At 38.1% G+C, this 20,411-nt stretch overlaps 1 protein-coding gene across 2 annotated transcripts in view; it reads right to left on the minus strand.

Annotated features, from left to right (window-relative positions):
* LOC130926664 (disintegrin and metalloproteinase domain-containing protein 23) overlaps positions 1-20,411 on the minus strand; it is a 79,924-nt gene that overhangs the window by 34,820 nt on the left and 24,693 nt on the right. For both annotated transcript variants that reach the window (XM_057851708.1, XM_057851709.1), the window contains exons 5-14: positions 19,080-19,162; positions 18,904-18,967; positions 10,816-10,888; positions 9,123-9,190; positions 8,845-8,904; positions 8,647-8,715; positions 2,865-3,031; positions 2,696-2,780; positions 2,518-2,605; positions 1,726-1,777 (exon numbers count right to left, since the gene is read on the minus strand). In XM_057851708.1, the coding sequence (XP_057707691.1) occupies positions 1,726-1,777; positions 2,518-2,605; positions 2,696-2,780; positions 2,865-3,031; positions 8,647-8,715; positions 8,845-8,904; positions 9,123-9,190; positions 10,816-10,888; positions 18,904-18,967; positions 19,080-19,162 (809 nt within the window). The remainder of the gene's footprint in view (positions 1-1,725; positions 1,778-2,517; positions 2,606-2,695; positions 2,781-2,864; positions 3,032-8,646; positions 8,716-8,844; positions 8,905-9,122; positions 9,191-10,815; positions 10,889-18,903; positions 18,968-19,079; positions 19,163-20,411) is intronic.

The following is a 20,411-nucleotide window of genomic DNA, read 5'->3' on the forward strand; positions in this document are numbered from 1 at the left end:
AATTTTTGGGGGGATTGAGTGAGTAGACAAAAATGTCCTAATCATAATATGGCCCAAACACAAAAAGGATTTCTTCAATCAAAGAAATCTCTTTCAGTGAAAAACTAAGTGTTCAAATGCAAATTTTTCCATCTCAAATATTTTTTCGCATTCGAAAGCTTTTCTATTATTAATTTTTCTTTTTTTTTTTATTGAAGTGGTTTTTCTTTTTGAAAATCTATATTTTTTTGAAACAACTCATTTTTTGATTGAATAATAAAGACAAAAATGTCCTAGCCAAAATGTGGTCCAAACATAAATCAACATTACTTCAATCAAAAAAAAAAAAAAAAAAAAAAAACTTGACTTCAAAATAAATAAATAAATAAATAAATAAATAAATAAAAATAATCAAAGAAAAATAGCTTTCCCATGAATTTTTCTTTTAGTTTTTTTGAGTTTCAAATTTATTTTTGCATTAAAACACTTTTTTTTTTTTTTTTTTTTGATTGAAGTGACTTTTTTGGTTGAAATTTATATTTTGATTGAAGCAACTTTTTTTTATTTATTTTTTTTATTGAAGCAACATTTTTTTGAATAATAAAGACCCAAATCCAATTTTTGACTGGGGTAACTACATTAGCACAACACCGGCGGGCGTACCAAATTCAATGGATGACGATTCTTTGCGAAAAGTATTGACTAAGCAGCCTGATTTAGAATTCCCCTCAAGAATGATGGGAAAGAAAAACGCTCATTGTCATCTTATTATTTTAAATATTCTTGTAAGTTAATTTTATTGCTGACACTGCGTTTTGGGGTCATCAACATGTTGTGCACCCCCAGCCCCAAAAGTCCAACTCCGCCTATGGTCATGGGGGAACAGAAGAAAAGAAAAGAAACACAAACAACAACAAGTAATACATTGCGCGCCTACACTATGAATATGTTGGTGCTATCGTCAGCTAGATGTATTTCCGGTTGACATCATGTGGGGGGCCTGTTGACCAGGGAAAGAAGGGGGAGATAAGTGATTAGGAGGGGTGAAGTCTACACAAATCAGCTCTGTGATCTAGAAACCAGTAATAGTGTGAATCCCTTGTGAGTGTAAGCCCGTCGGCAACCGACCCTGCACCGCCCCATCGCCAATCATGGCTCCGGGGCCCCCCACCCGAGCGCCCAATCACTGACAGTTGCGCGCGAGCCCCACCACACACAAGACAGCCACGCAGATGAGCGGAGACGCCGCTCGGGTGAGCCGTGTTCTAATTTAATAAATGCAATAAGACACATGTAAAACAAATAAATTACGAGAAAAATAAATAACAAAAGCGTTTTCATTTTTACCTTAACTTACTGGCGAACGGAGGTTGGAGGGAGGAGACAGCGATTGTGTAGGTAGGTAGAGGGTGGGGGGCACCAGTGAGCCGTCTTGTCTAGCCAGTTGATTCACACGCACACCACGCTCATATTTGTCTATCATTTCCTTCTTAATTTCAATAGTAAGCGTCACCTTTTTCACCACCTGCACTAACCTTCTTGGGACCCATATTGATATCTATCGTTGCAGAGAAATAATGAACTTGTAACGCTGTCATAAATCGTCATATTTCGAGCATGTCGTCATAATTCGAGACATATGACGAGTCAAATTTTACGTCGGATGTCAAAAGGATCATATGTCGAGGTACCACTGTTCCTGAAACTTTACAACTCAAGATATGGGGCACAGCCAATAATCATTACCCAGTGTCCTCCATTATGCAGCCAGCCCATGACTCAGTGCAACCGCATTCCTCTGTAAATCACAGAGACAAGAAAGGGCAGAGAGAAATAAAGTATTTTAAGACTTACTATTTTTACTTAATACCTTGCCTAAAACTATTAATATTGACTTTAAGATATCTGGTACACCTAATTAGGACAACAAAAACAACGACGTTCAAATTTAGAAAACAATGCAAATTCTGACATCACTTACTGCAAAATTCAAAGAGCTGCAATGAAAATTCTGCATTTCTGAACATAAGTGAAAAATGTTTACAACAAAAAACATACTGTATTTAATTTGCATGCTACTTTTGAGCTAGCGGGACAGTGTCAGCATCTTGATTAACATCTACCATTAAATGAAAAATTATTTCCTTTCCAGTTATGGAAGGTGACTTTTGCAGAGTCCTGTTAAAACTGAGCAGGTCACACACACAAACAAAAAATGTGCCAGGCAAGTGAATTTGGCTTATTTACAGAGCTTTTAATACATCTGCTGAGTAACCACCAGTGGTTAAAACACTAAAAATGGCTTTTCAATGATGATAGCCCCAGATTACTCTGGTTCCACCACAAATCCCTTTAGTGGAAACAGCAGCACAAGAAGGGCAGTTTCAGAGGTGGTCATCTTAAAACCTCAAACCTCCTTTTACCAATCAGACCAAGCCAACCACCGCCTTCCTAATATTGTTTTCTACAATCTGGGTAATCATTCCATCTTGCCTCTCTGGCTCATGTACAGTAGGAAACATCAAATCAAATGTATACTTCTCTTCAATGCGGGGTCCCACTGGATGGCTAGATTCTGAGCCAGGCTCTGGGATAACGAGCTCGCCATTGACCATGTGCTGCCATACTGTGAGAGCAGCAGAAGGTCATTCAAACCTCCTGACCTTGTGATCTATGAGGCACGTTATAGAGGACATGCGTGCGGATTGAACCTGACCTCATTGACGCCAACTCCCCGGCTCACCGAACACATGCCCCCAAAGTAGGCTGCACTGCTTCTTCGGTAGTGAAAGGTCACATTTCTATAAGACAAAAAAAAAAAAAAAAAAACACAACATCAAGGACAGAAATCTCACAGATGTCAAAGGGTGATTTCCGGTGCTTACGAGAAGAGGTGCACGGCGTCGGCGTGGTGCTTGATGCTCTGCTGGCGGTACTTGGAAAAATCCCGCAGCATTTCCAAAGGCCTCACGCTCACCGGAATACGATCTTTGTCTGTCCAGATCTCTGAAGCAACCAGCACCACACGCGTCCGCAGCTGCTCTTTGAAGACCTTCCATTGATGTGTGCAGGGGATGTAGGGCAAAAAGAAGAAACAGCACTCAGATTTAGACTGAGATCAATAATGCACAGTGCAGTCTGGACTGGTGAGGGAAAACCAGATGACAATGCACACAAAACATTTGCAAAGCCAGCAAATTCCGAAAAACTAAAGAAAAATGATAAAGTAGGTAGGGTGTAGTGGTTCACAATTCAAATCAAGAGGTTAAACTACATATTTAAAAAGTTTGGGAGAACGGGCTGCAAATGAAAGCTGTAATTTAATAACAATACCTACTTCTAATAGACTAAATTAATATTGATTTACTGGGGACTACATATTTTGGATCATATCCGGCAAAGTTTTGTCACTAACTTATGTCCAGCTCGGATCTTTCATCCATTCAAAAGTGAGATAATTTGCTGGCTGACACTAAATGATATCTGTCATAAGCATTCATTAATGCTCATGACAAGGATGGCCATCGTTTGATTTTGAACTATTCTTGATTCCGATTCTTTTAATAGGCAGGGTAGAAAAAAAATGCATCGTTTATATTAATTTCTTAACTTCTACATTATTTTTTTTTTCAACTTATATGAACTTTCAACTAACTATGAACTTCTCACAGGGCTATTTTGAACTTGTACAGTATATAAATATCAGTCTTTAAACTTGAATATGATGAATTTTCTTTCCACAGGAGTGCACTCTCACAAAGATGTTTATTTTTCAAAAGCAATGAAGAAAACATTTACACTACGGCTGTCAAACGATTAAAATTTTTAATCGAGTTAATTACAGCTTAAAAATTAATTAATCGTAATTAATCGCAATTAATCGCAATTCAAACCATCTATAAAATATGCCATATTTTTCTGTAAATTATTGTTGGAATGGAAAGATAAGACACAAGATGGATATATACATTCAACATACGGTACATAAGGACTGTATTTGTTTATTATAACAATAAATCAACAAGATGGCATTAACATTATTAACATTCTGTTAAAGCGATCCATGGATAGAAAGACTTGTAGTTCTTAAAAGAAAAATGTTAGTACAATTTATAGAAATGTTATATTAAAACTCCTCTTAATGTTTTCGTTTTAATGAAATTTGTAAAATTTTCAATCAAAAAATTAACAAGTAGCCAGCCATTGTTGATGTCAATAATTACTTACACAATGCTCATGGGTGCTGAAGCCTATAAAACCAGTCGCACCCAAGCGCCAGCAGAGGGCGGCAAAACTCCATAAAACACAATTAACAAGTGAGCGTTTCACTGTACCATCATTTAAATCTGTCTGAGTGGGGCATCTGCGTTAATTGCGTCAAATATTTTAACGTGATTAATTTAAAAAATTAATTAAAGCCCGTTAACGCGATAATTTTGACAGCCCTAATTTACACATATTATTTTGCCTAAATTGTAGTGTGTCTTATGCTGCAGGCATTTTTACATGTTATTGAGCTCCCACTAATGGACTAACCTGGTCCATTCCTGGTATCCTGGTATTCAAGTTAAAATGTATAATAATGCAATGTGTAGTTCTTCATAGCCGCTTCATTTTTCTCTCAAAGTGCACGAAATTGATGCATTTTACAATAAAATGTAAAAAAAAAAAAAATTCACCCGGGGGGGGCATGCCCCCGGACCCTGCTAGAGGGTCTGTGTTTCCCTTCGTACAGCGATTCTTGTAGGCTGGGCTGAGTCAAAGTCCAGGGCTCCTTTTTAATCCCAGTCCGCCCCTGCTGGGAGCTACAACGAAGCATGAGTATAAATTGTTCTATTGATTATAATTTGATGTAGATGAGGCAAAATAATAAGGATTTCCTTATTTATAAATTCTAAAACAAAAGACGCTTTTAATACTGTTAATCTTAACGGCGGTGGCAACGCACTACGAAAAGTACGTAGCTGCTTATATACTGTAGCTACATTAGCCCAGTGTAATAATACACCATTCTCGTGCTATTCCATCCATCCATCATCTACCTATTGTTTTACTTACCTGGTTCTGACTGGTTAGAGGACCAGCGCAGCGTGTCAAATATGCGGCACTCAGCTATCCACTACTCAGCACTTGTATTCCATGAACCCGGAGGTGTTTAATCACATTGGTCGCGCAGCCAGCTTTGCATGATATAGCTGTGTTGCAAATGTTGCACTGAGCTCACTGGTCATTTTTCTTTGAGCGCCACCACACGGTGTCCACAGTTAAAATCAAGTTGCAATGCACAAACATACGCTTCCTGTGGCTTCTTCTTTGTGGTGTCCGGCAGCTATTTTCGTTTTTGCTATCGGCGGTCAGGGGCCCGAAACATGGAATCGAAATTTAAAAATTCAAACGGTTCCGGAAGCATCAGAGTGTTAGTCCCGGATCCCATCTATGCTCGATGCCCAACCCTACTCATGACATAGTCATGTCATAAATATGACGGTCTTATGTCGCCACTGTCAAATAAAGTGTTACCGGTTAATATCATTTGGCGTAAATATCCCATAATACAGTGAGGACAGCTGCGGCTTATAGTCCGGTGCGGCTTATCTATGAACAAATGCTGTTTTTGTGTCAAATTTGGAGGGTGGCGGCTTATAGTCAGGTGCACCTTATAGTCTGAAAATTATGGTACTGTATACGAATTACAAGGAATTAAATATTGTATAAAAATTGTTATTGGGTACTGGCACGCATCGGACTTGAGCAAACCTATAGGGCCGTCCTCAGATGAGGGCGTCTCGTGGTAATGGCCCAAACACCCAGGCATTTTGACGTACACTACAGAATGTGTTGGCAGGCGTTTCCACTGAGTTAGAATGAGCCTCTATATGCATTTTACATTTCATAGAAGTATAAAAAGGGTACCCGAATATGAGAGTCATACAACACTGCTTTTTCTGTACCATGTTGGTGCAGTATTTTAAAAGTGGTACTCGAGTAGATCTATTGATCAGTCGAGAATCATCACTTGTGTGCAAGAATGGGAATGGAAATAACACATATGCTGGCGTTTGGAAAAATGTATGTGCCTTATTGATTTAACAAGTGATTTCCAACTACTGTACAGCAGTGCATAAGTAAATTTATTGAGGCAAGGCACCCTATTACATCAGAAGAAAATCTCATGGCACACCACCAACTAAAACAGTTACACAAAGTATGAATAATGAAATATTGTTAGCAGCAGATGGATACAGGGTATTTAACAATCCTGCTTGTCACTAAATGTAGTTCGCATGGACAGATGAACAAAGACATATTGCTAATAAATAAAAAATAATGTTCAGACATGAAATTGAATAGGGTGACTGTGCCATGAGAAATCGTCAGGTTTGAGATCAGGGAATTATCCAATTTTATTAGTCTACAAATGATTATTTAGTTACTAGAAGTAATGTATCTTTGTTTATTGAACTATGCTAGCTATGTTAAACTTCAATCTGTGTACCGATCACTTAAAATTTACAAGACAGAATAATATCTTAGCATTCAAATCAACTAGCCCAGAATTGGCGTTGCACAAGAAAACTTGTGCATAAACGAAGACAAAATCATAACTGTTTCCGTACACTGCATACGTTCAGTGGTATGAAAAATTATCTGAACCTTTTGGAATTTCTCACATTTCTGCATAAAATCACCATCAAATGTGATCTTTTGACAAAATCACACGGATGAAAAAACAGTGTTTCCTTTAACTAAAACCAAACAAAGACCTATAGGTTTTTATATGTTAATGAGGACAGCATGCAAACAATGACAGAAGCGGGAAAAATAAGAAAATGAACGCTCTGCCTAAGGAGACTTAAATTGCAATTGAAACCAATTTTTAACCAAACAATTTAAATCAGTTGTGTGCCCAATCACTGATGAGTGGTTTAAAGCTGCTCTGCCCACTGTAAAACACACACCTGGTTAAAAATGTCTTAATGAGAAGCATTGTCTGATGTGCGTCATGGCTCGGTCAAAAGAGCTGTCTGAAGACCTGTGATCAAGGATTGTTGATTTGTATAAAGCTGGGAAAGGATACAAAACCATATCTAAAAGTCTGAATGTTCAACAATCGACAGTTACCTACAAATGGAGAGAGTTTGGCACTGCTGCTTCTCTCCCAAGGAGTGGCTGTCCACCAAAGATGACACCAAGAGTTCAGCACAGAATACTCAGAGAGGTAAAAAAAGAACCCTAGAGTGTCTGCTAAAGACTTACAGAAAATACTGGCACAGTCCAATATATCACTGTGCACACATCAACTATATGTAAAACTATGGTCAAGAATAATGTTCATGGGAAGACTCCACAACTCCACCACTGCTGTCTAAAAAACATTGTTGCTCTTTAATGTTCGTAAAAAGGCACTTGGACACACCACAGACGTTTTGGCAAAATATTTTGTGGACTGATGAAACCAAAGTTGAATTATTTGGGAGTAACACACAACGTGATGTGTGGACGAAAAATTGAACAGCTCACCGACATCAACACCTCATCCCCACCATGAGGCATGGTGGAGAGAGCACCATGATTTGGGGCTGTTTTGCTGCCTCAGATCCTGGACAACTTGCAATCGTTAATGGAAGAATGAATTCAAAAGTTGATCAGGGTGTTTGCAAGAAAACCTGAAAACCCGTCTGTCAGACAGTTGAAGCTGGATGCGGAAGAGGATGGATGATGCAACAAGACAATGATCTGAAACACAGAAGCAATTTCAGAATGGTTTCAAAAGAACAAAATACACGTTCTGGAGTGGCCAAGTCAAAGTCCAAACTTGAAACCCATTGAGATGCTGTGGCATGACCTAAAGACAGTGATTCATGCCAGATATCTCTGGAATCTGACTGAACTACAGCAGTTTTGTAGAGAAGAATAGGCCAAGATTAGTCCTGATCAATGTGCCAGACTGATCTGCAGCTACAGGAAGCGTCTGGTTGTTCTTGCTGCCAAAAGGGTGGGGGGCACAAAATATTAAATGTGATGGTTCACTTACTTATTTTTCCCTTTATGTCATTGTTTGCATTTGTTTGGTTGGTTTTAGTTAAAGCAGACAGTTTTTTCATCTCTGTGATTTTGACAAAGATCAGATCACAATAAATGGTGATTTTATGCAGAAATGTGAGAAATTCCAAAAGGTTTACATGTTTTTTCATACCACTGTACTTTGTAACCTTTGTGTTTGGTGGTGTGCCGTGAGCTTTTTCCAATGTGCCTTGGCTCATTTCAGGTTGGGGAAACCCTGACTCATACAGCCACATTGCAATAAAAACAAAAACGGAGCTGCTGTGGTTTGTTTACAATGTTACCTTGCTTTGACGCTTCAAATGGCCTTCAAAGCACATGGCGGAAACAAACAATATCAATGTGCCAACCCATAAAAAAAAGAGCTGACGTGTTGAGGTACTTTTTTAGTCATTTTGTGGGACTATTCCATGTTAAAAAATATCATTTTAAACAAGAATCATGGCAGGAAGCGCTGTGGAGAAAATCTCATCAAAGCTAACAGTGGCACCTTCGTGTTAAAGAGTGAGTCAGTCCGGACTGTAAGTGTTTGTCCAACTAACTGAGCAACAAGCACATGCAGTGAAAAAAAAAACCTCTGGTTAAAAGTAAGAGCTTACTCACAGCATCCACAAGATTCACCACCGACTTGGCAAAATTCCCTGTTTGCTGCTTGGTTTTTTGTCGTTTGTACTGCAGGGACATGGCAAGAGGCTTAACATTTATTTAACATTTCATTATTTGTGTAATCTAATGGCTTTTGCAAGGGGCTAAAACTTTTAAAGAACTGTATCTAAAAAACATATAGTATAGAACACTTACCATACTGTGGTCACTGACAATCATGATCTCCAAATATTTCATCTCCTCAAATACAGATACCTGTAAAATAAATAAATAAATAAAAAATAGCAGCAGATAATCAACAGTTACCAAATAGACAGAAACTGCGTTTTCCCCTCCCAAATGCAGAGCCCTGGTGCAATATGCTTTGGAGTCCAGGTAAAACTATGCAAACACTTGACATCATTGCATAACAATTCACGGGCGGGTGAGGGGAAGTTTGTGTTGTCTCTTCAGAGATGAGATCAGACACTCACAGCTCGCTTTTTCCGGCGCTTCAGCCAGGACAAGTCATCTAGCTCTGAGAAGAGTCTCTCTGCCTCCTCTACAAGTGTAAACAAAACACAAAAGGCCTGATTAAAATGCAGATGAAGAATTTATAGCAACATTAGATATACTGTTAACTTGCACAATTCAACTAAATATGTTTAAAATACTACTGATAAGTATGCAGGTGTCAAACTTGCAGCCCGGCAACGAGATCCGGCCTGCTATGTAGGTAGATTCGCCCTTATTATTCAATCCGAAAAAACAAAGTTTGAATGCAAAAATAAATTTGAGATTAAAAAAAAAAAAAAAGAAAAAAAAAAGCATTTGAAATTGTTTTCTTAGATTGAATCAATTATTTTAATTGAAGTGATTTTTTTTTTTTTTTAAACAACTTTTTGAATTGAAGTAATGTTTTTTTGCTTTTGGGCCACATTTTGGCCAAGGACATTTGTCTCTTTATTATTTAATCAAAAGTAAGTTGCTTCAATACAAAAAAAAAAAAAAAAATTCAAAAGAAAAGCACCTCAATAAAAAAAAACAATAATTAAAAAAAAAAAATTCAATTGAAGAAAAAAGGTTTTGGAATGCGAAAAAATATTTGAGACTAAAAAATTTTCATTTGAACACTTAATTTTTCATTGAATTTTTTTCTGTGATTGAATCAATCCTTTTTGTGTTTGGGCCATATTATGGGTAGGACATGTGTGTCTAAATCATTCAATACCCCAAAAAAGTTGCTTCAATCCAAAAAAAAAAATAATAATAATAATTTGCAAAAATAAAATTGCCCTCCCCTAAAATGATATTTATTTTTTGAAAATACTATTTTCATTTGATTTTTTTTTTTTTTTTTTTTTTTGGATTGAAGTGGAAAAAGTTTTGAATTACCTGCACTGTAGAGGGAGCTGCTCCACAATTTCATTGTACAACTGTATAATGACAATAAAGGGCTATTCCATTCAATTCTTTTTTTTATTTATTTATTTTTATTTTTTTTTAAATTGAAGTGGGAAAACCTTTGAACTACCCTTTTTTTATTGAAGTGGAAAATGTTTTCAACTACCTTTTGTTTGTTTTTTTGACTGAAGTGGAAAAAGTTTTGAACCACCTTTTTTATTTTGATTGAATCATTTTGACACAAATGTTACACTTCGCCTTTTGGTCAGACGTGTTTGAGTGACAAGTGGCTACACCAATGGCGTAAGCCTTAAAAGCTTGAAGAAGCAAGAATCATGGCCACCACTCGTCGGTCCAACCCCAGCCGTCGGCTCGGACCCAAGCAAAAAATAGCGCACCTTTGGCGGACGACGGGCTCGATGCGAGGCGCGCGCCTCTATGAGCTGTGTAGCCAGTGAAATCAAATCGTGTCCCTCAAATTCAGGTTCAATTCCAGACGGAAATATCAGTACATTCCAATGGCAATTGGTAAAGGTTACCAACCGATAGAGCAATGCACCCACACGCAATTTTTAGAGATATTGCATTTTCTAGAATGTTTTTATTTTCCTGTTTGGACACTGTTATTTTCCTCATTTCCCACTAGTGAGCATAGTTATGTGTATGGTATTATGTAGTAGCTAAATGAGGTGGTATAAAAGAAATATGTGACAAGATGGGGTGGAGGCCCTGAAAGAAAGGATGTTTTCAAAGATGACGTTTGACAGTGTTGTAAATCCTTACCCAGATGCTGTGACTCATTTTTCCATTGGAGCGAGGCAGTTCTTCTGAGCTGGTGTGGCCTTCCATCTGTGTCCTGAGGGGCAAGAGCACATTTAACTAGAAGGTCCAGGGTATGTGTTTTCGACTGAAAATCTTCATGATATAACATTGAATCTTGTGTACATCTATCATTGCAAGTTAAAGCTAAAACATATTCAGTAAAAAGAAAATATTAAAAGGGAGCCCATAAAGTCCAAGACTCATGATGTACCAGTCGTATAATTTGGAATTCTACCAAACTCGTAACTGTTTATTAGATCATTTTTGTTGAATTTACAACCGGAAGAGTGACAAAAGCATCCACAACTGAAATGATAAGGAGCAAAATCACTGTCCGACACTATGGAGTCCAACTTCCAGGTCTGACTCCCCTGTCACCTTAGCTCCTCTCAGTTCTCCCAGATCACTGGCTTTTTTCCTTCCTGCTTCCTCTCTTTTATGAAAGGAAGCAGGGGTTGAGGGAGAAGGCCTCGCAATCCCCCATCCTCCATCCTCAACATTCCATCATTTCTCCCCTCCACCCTTTCCTACCGTCAAATAATAATCTACAAGCATCCCAAAGATGTTTGTTAGTCAGGTGACGTCAAAGAGGGGTAGGCTGCTGACCTGGGACAGGAAACTGTCAAACATGTTTATGATTGGCCTGATATTTTTCAATCCTTAGACAAAAACATAGTGCTTTAATTGGTTTGCTCGTTTACTCCTCAAAGCTAGGTTTAAAAATTACATAACAACTAGTATAAACTACCCTTATGTGAAAGATGGTTGCTCAAAGAGTCTAAATATGCAAATCATGAATTTCTCTGAACTATGAAAACGGAGAAAATAATGTTTTAACAATGAATATGACGCCGCTTATAAGCGCAGCCATTGTGTAACTAACGAGACATCACTCACGCCACAAGCATACAGCACATAAACACTGATACACTAAGAAAATAGGCACACACTTTTTAAGGTTTTTGTACATGTTCAATATGTCGCTTAGAGCCGGGCGGTTTACCGAAAATTTATCGTTACCGAGTTTATTCACGATGACCAACGTCATTTTAACCATGTCAGTTTTTTTAATGAAACGAAAAAAATTAAAGTCCGCTTTAACTATGTGTTGTTAGGCTATGCTCATTCCCCTTTAAGAAAGTTCAGCACATGTGCTTACGTGTGAAGTCACGTGGCTGTCAGGAAAAACAAACAGAAGCATGTTGCTATCAACCGGTGTGCTCGCGCAACAAGTGAACGCGATGGACTCGGATAATAGTGAAACGGCTACCGGTAGCCAGGGCACAGGCATTTCGAGTATAACATTAGCAGTGTTGTTAATCCTACTTTAAAAAAGTAATTAATTACAGTTACAAATGACTTCTCCCAAAAAGTAATTGCGTTAGTAACTCAGTTACCTGAATGTAAGAGTAATTAGTTACTTGGCAAAGTAACTGGTGATAATTTTCATGTTTTTTTTTTTCTTAAAAAAAAAAAAAAAAAACAGGTCACACAATGTGAAGTTTAGAGGGTTTTTGGGACAATTGGCCCTAGCCCAATTCTTTACCCTACACTTAACTAGACACAGGGGTATTGCGATAACTAGATAGTAACGTTTGCTATGTGTGGAAGTCATTTAATGTTGTGAATCAACCGTTAAAATTGCTCCCATTATTGCATTAGTTCCTTTCTGTCTACTTTCAACATGTGTAAGTTTTAAAACTGTTTAATCATTTAAAGATAGATTTAAGTCAAGATTTTGCCAATTTAGGAGCATTTTATATAAAAAAGTTACTTATGTTCGCTAGGGAGGTTCTCTACAACAGAGCCTTCCTGAGAGGTCTACTGCTTTAAGATGGCGGCTATTTACTAACACATCTAGTCCTTTATACATGTTGCCTATGCAGCCGTGTCTGTCATTTGCATCTAGTTCTATAATATGTGATATCTACCGTAGCATCATGTGGACGTAGTTTGTAGGCAATTGGCTACAGTCAGGTATTATTGGAGCCACCTAGTATTGCGTTTGCAACGGCGTCTTCCCCACTCCTGCTCTGCTCTCTCATCTCCGTGAGTCCGTCTCTCTCAGACTTTTCTTGCGTCATTCAACCAACATAGTAACACATAGTAACGCACGCCTTTCCCGCCTCAGTAACAGTAACAGCGTTGCCAAGATGAGAAAAGTAATTAATTAGATTACTCACTACTGAAAAAAATAACGCCGTTAGTAACGCCGTTATATTCTAACACCATTATTAACAACACAGAACATTAGTCAAAGCTCATAATGTTGTGTTGGGGCTAAGAACTCGACGTCGGTTGTATTTTGGATTCCAGAAGGACGACGAACCATGGAGCACTACATCAGTTTCCCGGTCCAGTTCAAAGACAACTAGTGGGAGATGCTCTCTCCAGCTGCTGGATACAGCCTATTTCTCGTACGACCACACGGTTAAAATGGTTCCTCAGGCCCGGAAACAAGCTCTCTGCAAGGGACGTGAGATCGGCATAAACGGCGGCTCTAATGTTGTCAAAGCGGTTGAAATCAAAGAGTTGATGTATCAGTATGTTATGTTATTTTGTATCGTGTGTGTGACTTCTCTGATCGCTTTTACAACGGATCAGCTCAGTATTCAGCATAAAGTATAAGCATCCATTCATCAATCATCAATCAATCAATCCATCTGTGTAGCATATACTATGACCGTTTAACTCATTTGCTCCCAAAGACGTATAAAAAAGTTCTATTTTTAATTGTTTCAGTGTCCCAAAGACGTATTTATACGTCTTTTACGTTTTTTTTCACAAGAGACATCTCTGGGTTCTGATTCAACTTAGCTCCAAAGCACAAAGCTGAAAATCCATTTTAAAGCAATAAAACTGGCCATTGGAGGGCAGTAGCGCATTTGGTAAGACCGGCAACCCGATTCAACGGAACGAACGGAAGGGCCGCATGGCCCGGGCGCCGGCGGAAGACGACCGAATGGACGTCCAGGATGCCAGGCGCTGGACGACCGAGCAGAACGACCGGGACCACCAGTGCAGCGGACAATGCCGTTGAGTCAGTGCTGCTCAGCGAGCAGACACAGGCGGCGATGAGGGAAAAGTTTATCCCGGCTGTCGCGGCCACAACAGCGTCATCTCTCAGTTAGTTATGTGTAAATAAATTGTTACTTTGCTATCAAAAGCTCTATTTATCTTGATGTTTATGTAATTTTGTAAAGGGAAAACATTAATCAGATGTTTGGGATGTAACTAAAGCAAAAAATAGCTGTGTTAAAGTCAAAGTTATGTTTGAAATGTATGCTTCACAAAAAGTTCAATTTCTCTGTTTTTTCATCAGAAATTGGAAAATTGCTCAAAATAAGCTATTTTCTAATGCTGATTTCTAAAGAATGGAAAAAGACGAAATAACTTTTTTTTCCTGCTGAAAGAAGAGAGTAATCTTTCTTTTGGTGGGTTCCATGTTTAGATAGCAATAGAACAGAATTTTCTGTGGACGTTGCAAAATCAGTCAAAATCCAGTAAAACGGATCGGAGCGAAGGGGGGTTGCACCGGTGAAAATGGCTGTCAGTGAATGAGTTAATGGCCACAGCTATTTTTTTGTATGTGCCTGCTTTATTCTGTGTCATTACCGCCGTCATAAAATCTTAAATGTAATTATTGGCATAAGATTTAGAGCAGTATAGCTTAATGTGTGTGTGTATTTGCGGGCGTTCCTGTGTGTATTTCATGAAATGCTCTAAAAAGGAAAAAAACTGAGTTAACATTTTTTTCACAGTAGGAACTTGAAGCAAACACTTGTGTTGAGTGATCGTGTCATAACAGGCAATGACAATAAGTTGTCTGATACTTGGTCCTCTGTTTGAAGTGCACTGTTGAAGCCCCTCTGTAAATGAATGAAGGATTTAATTCTATATTTGGCGGAAAACATAGACAAGGCTGAAAAAGCAGTTTCTGCCCTCGCACCCCTCTATAAAATAAACTGCTGTATTTTAAGCCAAAAGAACTGTTGTGTCTGACAATATGTCTAGATGCTGCCATAGCAGATTCATGGCGCATTAAGTCCCCGAACTATTTTTAATTTGTCCGTTTTACCCTGAAAACCCGTTTACAGACATCGCGCAACAGCTTTTGTTGCAACCCAGCCATAAAAAGAAGGTAAATAATATTTACCTATTATTATTATTATTATTATTATTATATATTAAATTTTTAGCTTAAAATCATTAATTGAGATCTAATATTTAATTTAAAAAAAAAACAACTTATTATTATATTTTATTATTATTTACTGGCATATTTTGAAGTTTTAAACAAACTACGTCACAATGAAAAAATTGGTGTCTGTAAAAAAGTCACGGATATCTACCTCATAAGTGTATTTTTTCGTGACTGTCGCATTTTCCCCAATAGTTTAGATGATAAATAATCGATCCAAACAAAGAAAAATTTAAAAAACGTTTAAAAGGGTAAATATATGAAAATGAAAATCTCGATTGCTCTTTGTCGTCTGCGATTTCTGCATCGCGACCCTTGTTATATTACAGTGTTTCACCCATAAAATCCCGAAAAAATGCAGCTGTAGCCATTCACATCTATGTCTTGACACTCGATGATATACGTATGCTATATGGAGTTTTTGGATCGAAACAAGGTAAGTATGCGATAATATCTCGTTAAAATCATGGCGTCTTTAATTCTGCTCTCGCGTGCTCTCACATCCAGTTAAGGTTTTGCGGTTTAATTTTTTTTTTTTTTTTAATGCCGTCCTGTTCAAAATTTTTCTTCCCCCAGAAAATTGACATTTTAAGCTTTCGAATGATGTATCACACGTGCAAATTGGACAAGATTTTTTCTTCTGGGATGGGCACGATCAAGGTCTTGTCATTCCCCTCAAGCAATACGAGCAATGATACAGAGCGGTATTGATCTGATCTACTGTAACACCTGATACGACAGATATTTTGTACTTGATGAACTCAGAAAGTCCTAACAGATTGTGACTGTTAACTACAGTATAAAAGACAGGGTTTTGAATAAACTATTATGAAACAGCCTTAAGGCACCACTGGATTTTGTGATCAATTACCTTTATGCACAGCAGTAATGTAGCCATAGCCAAGAAGTAAATACCAAGGTTGATTTACTTGAACATGATTATGTTGTATGAATAATAAATAGAGTTTACAGAGGTCTTGGTGCACTGGTCAAGGAAGAACAGCAAATAAAATGTCAGGTTTAGGATAAAGGTGTAACCATAGTAATAATGGAATAAACCAACGACTGTGTTCATCATCCCCCTGGAAGCAGAAATGAACTAATCAAAAGATGTACAAACACAATAGTGCTCATTAAAAGATACCTATATGTCTATTTACTATCATGTACCATCTAGACAAACAAAACGCCATCTGCATTTGACAGTTTAGCAGTTTTTTTAAGGATATACTTCCATTGCCAAAGGCTTGCCAATCATATTGTAGGGTTGTTACAAAATTGCTGTTTAACGAGCTAGAAAAGATCACGTTTTGAGATATACGCTGTAGATAATGTAAATTTTACTATGGTTGAAGATGTGTGTCAGCGGTAAAACTTCTCTTTAAATGTGTAATTAGTTGGACTGTACGGCATGTCGGCTACACTAGTATGCCTATTTTACAGATTAGTTGTTAGACGGATGATGTAGGGGGGTAATATTACCCGCCGCTTAATATGGACTGCTGTCTCCGTACAACAATCCGATACTAAGGAAGTGACGTCATGCCGTCGCCATTTTTAGTGCGGCATGACGGCATCATAAACAATGGAGGTGGACGATCACGACGTGGCATTCCTGCTCCTTTTTTTTCTCCGCACATTTTCCTTGAACCTTCAAACTACGTTACAATAAATTATAACGCCTTAAATTCAGTGACCATTTGTGGTACCCCCATCTATTCTTGTTTTTTTTTCTTTTTTCTTTTTTTACAAATTTAGCAATGAAATTTTTGTTGACGCTTATTAATTCACAAAACCATTTTGGAACACTTAAATTCTTTATTAAAGTACAAATAATCATGTAAATAACAATAATTAATCACAAATAAACAATAAGGTTAAACGCTGATAGCATTTACTAGTGCAAAAGAATGGAAAGTAAACAGATTCAGAACACTGACTTTGCCTTTCCAACATTATTCAAAACAATTATTAAAAAAAAATTCTAGCATTATTATTATAGTATACTACTACATATAATAGTAGTATAATAATTATAATATTCATTGCCAATCATATTTGTCATAAAGAGTGTCATTTGAAAGCTATTCTTAGTGTAGAATCTGTATTCTGTAGTATTTACTCAACATATTATTATATTAATTCAGAAGTATGTGGGATTAACCCCAGAAATCGTTATTTATATGACGAAGATGACGTGCTTTTATTTTGAAATGTTCACCGGAGGTACGTTCGCTAAACCGCTAACCGAAAGCTTTACACTCTGTAAAAAAAAACATTCTTCTTTATTGCTTGTGGTGTCACTAATAGATTTAATTGTGCTGTTAACCAGCTGTTGAGTGTTATTATATGACTGATTAGAACTGTACTGCATTGTTTCGCCACAGGGTGTGCTGTTGTGTATTTTATGTTCAGTGTGAAGAAGGAGAAGAAAGTTAAAAGAGGCATTAGCGGCCTGTTCTTAACTTCTCCTTCAGTGCACTTCGGCTCTCATGGAGAACACGTTCACTCATGTGTTCGAAATAAACGAAAGACGTGCAAAGTAGCGAGCTGTAAAAATAGCGAGCTTAGTGGCGTGAAAAACACGGGAGAGCTAAGTGAAGCTAACGAACAGCTAAGCGGAGCAAAGCGATGCTAAACGGAGCTAAGCAAAGCTAAACAGCGCTAAATGAAGCTAAGCGACTGATACTCAGTCCGTCGTCGTGGAACAGTCCATCGTAGTGCGTGTTTGCGTGTTTGGGGAGAGATAATATAAATGTAGCATTCAAATGACTTTCTTTTTTTATTTGTTATTTGTTTGTTTGGTATGCTGAAATAATTATACATGGCGAATAGTTGGGGGTGCTGCTGGCTCCGGTGGCCCAAGCCCTTGCTCGTTGGGGCAAGTGCAGCTTGTTGGAGGCCCCCTCCTGGTTGGGGGCCTAAGGCGATCGCCTACTTCACCTGAATAGTAGATCCACCTATGGCCACACCATATGCTTATATTTGTTATTTTCCAAGTAGTGAGAGCACAACTGAGCAACAATTGTAACATCCCAAGTAATGATGTCAGGCTTTCGTTGTTTTATAAAGATTTATTTCAATCACAACTCGCCGACTGCTCGTAAAAGCCGAGCGTGCTCTCCTTCACTCTCGCTCCTGCGTGATGCGTTCAATTGCTTTCACGAAAAAAAAAGTGATCGCAAAATAATGACAGTCTAGATAGAAGGTGTTCTAATTTTGAATTTTGCCGCTGACAAGTAATAAGTTTCCGGTTCAGAGGCAAACTGCGCGGGCAATGACGTAACATATGAGGCTGCTCCTTTCTACGCATGCGTAGTTTGCGCAAATGCAAGCGTACCTTGCAGAAGCAGGGGTGGGGGCTTAAACTAACCTTAAACATAAGTGTAGAGTGGTATAAAAAAAAAAGTCGGCAAAATACCCTGGAGAAAATTATCCGTCCTAGTGTAGACGTAGCCTAAAACTCCAGTTGGAGACGGAAAAATATCATCCCAGGAAACAATTTTTCAACACTGTTCCAAAGTCAATTGGTGATCCATGGTCAAAGGAATGATATGATTACAAAAATTGCAAATCGATCAAATAATAATGGCCTCACACCTGTTAACATTATGCCTGCAACAAAATTGAAAAAAAAGAACGTGTCAAGTGAAGTGTGGGTAACCGGTGTATTGGCCTTGAGTAAGTTTTCCGCTCTACAGTTTCTATTTGAGTAGTATAGCATTGCTTAAACAACAAATCTATTGGAAGGGATTTGCACAATTTGTCGCTAGCGATGCTTTAATAATAATATTCACATTACTAACTTAGCAATGAATCATGAGATGCATACTTATCCACTAACTTACAATCAAATGAGTCTGTTGCAGTGGCTCAATTAGGTATACATAGGCTCCATCGTCAAACATCCCACTGTAAAGACAGAAAGACCGCTCAATATTAGTCAATATTAGAAAACGAACTGAGATATGTGTGTAGGTGTCCAAAGATGTTAAGAGACTAGCGCACAATTCAGTTCACTTACTGCAGCCCATTGCAGGTAGATAAGGCCACACGGGATTCACTGTTGCCTCTCACCTGCCCGTGATAGTAACAGTGTTCACCGCCCTTAGGGAGAAAGGAACAGTGATAATGACACATCAAATCACACAGAATCAATCTGAGAGGCCAGAAATGCTGACATCATTGAGAGTGAGCACTCTGACCCTGAGTGGACAAATTTGAAATATAATTGTTTAAAGAAACAGTCCTATTGCTAATTTAGTGTACGTTGTATCAACCAGGAGTACTGATACAAAAATCTAACTTCCCTATACCCTGAGAATAACTGCTGGTCATAAATAGGGACAGTTTTATGGAACAATTAAATCGCTAAAAAGCTCTGACCACCCACCAGTGATGTCATGCTCCACACATCACTGTATGCATGTGTGTACCGGTAATTCATTTTGTTCTCTTTTGACTGGAATATTCCAAACCCCCGAAGATGTACCGTTTCGTCCTGCAGATACTGATGTATGGTGCGGTCCCTCTGATGTTAATAGGGATCGTGAACACATTGCAAAGTAGGTCTCGATGCTATCTGTGACTCAGCTGTCAAGACACTGGGTGAGTGGAGGACTCTCGCTCACTTTCCCACTCTCTTTCTTTTTCTCTCACTTCACCCATCTAACACTGCACTGACACTGCGGAGTGCTTTCCCTCCCTCGTCACGTGAGCAGAGCTCCAGCAGGAGGCTGCGGGGCGAGCAAAAGCCTGCTGATTCAGCTACAGTACGCCCAACCCATGCAGCCTGAATCAGCAACCGCAAACAGAACCTTATTCTATAACCTGCTTACTACCTCACTTGTCTGATGTATACCTGGCCATCACATTTGGACCACTTGCGCAATCTAATTTGAGCCATGCTGCACTTTTATCAAGTACTTTAGTCTTACAGAGGCAATAATAATAAGCTTTGATGGATACAACAACAATCATCTCAAAGGTAGTTGATTTTTCGCATATATAATATGTATATAGTGAATTGAGTTTCCTGCAGAAAACCTAACATTAGTTTGCAGTGCAGTACTGCACTGCATCATTCACAGATGTGTTTGATATACTGTGGGACAAATAAGTATTTAGTCAACCACTAATTGTGCAAGTTCTCCCACTTGAAAATATTAGAGAGGCCTGTAATTGTCAACATGGGTAAACCTCAAACATGAGAGACAGAATTTGAAAAAAAAAAACAGAAAATCACATTGTTTGATTTTTAAAGAATTTATTTGCAAATCACGGTGGAAAATAAGTATTTGGTCTATACCAAAAGTTCATCTCAATACTTTGTTATGTACCCTTTGTTGGTAATAAC

This window comes from Corythoichthys intestinalis, chromosome 12 (assembly GCF_030265065.1).
Source record: "Corythoichthys intestinalis isolate RoL2023-P3 chromosome 12, ASM3026506v1, whole genome shotgun sequence".
NCBI classification, from domain to species: Eukaryota; Metazoa; Chordata; class Actinopteri; order Syngnathiformes; family Syngnathidae; genus Corythoichthys; species Corythoichthys intestinalis.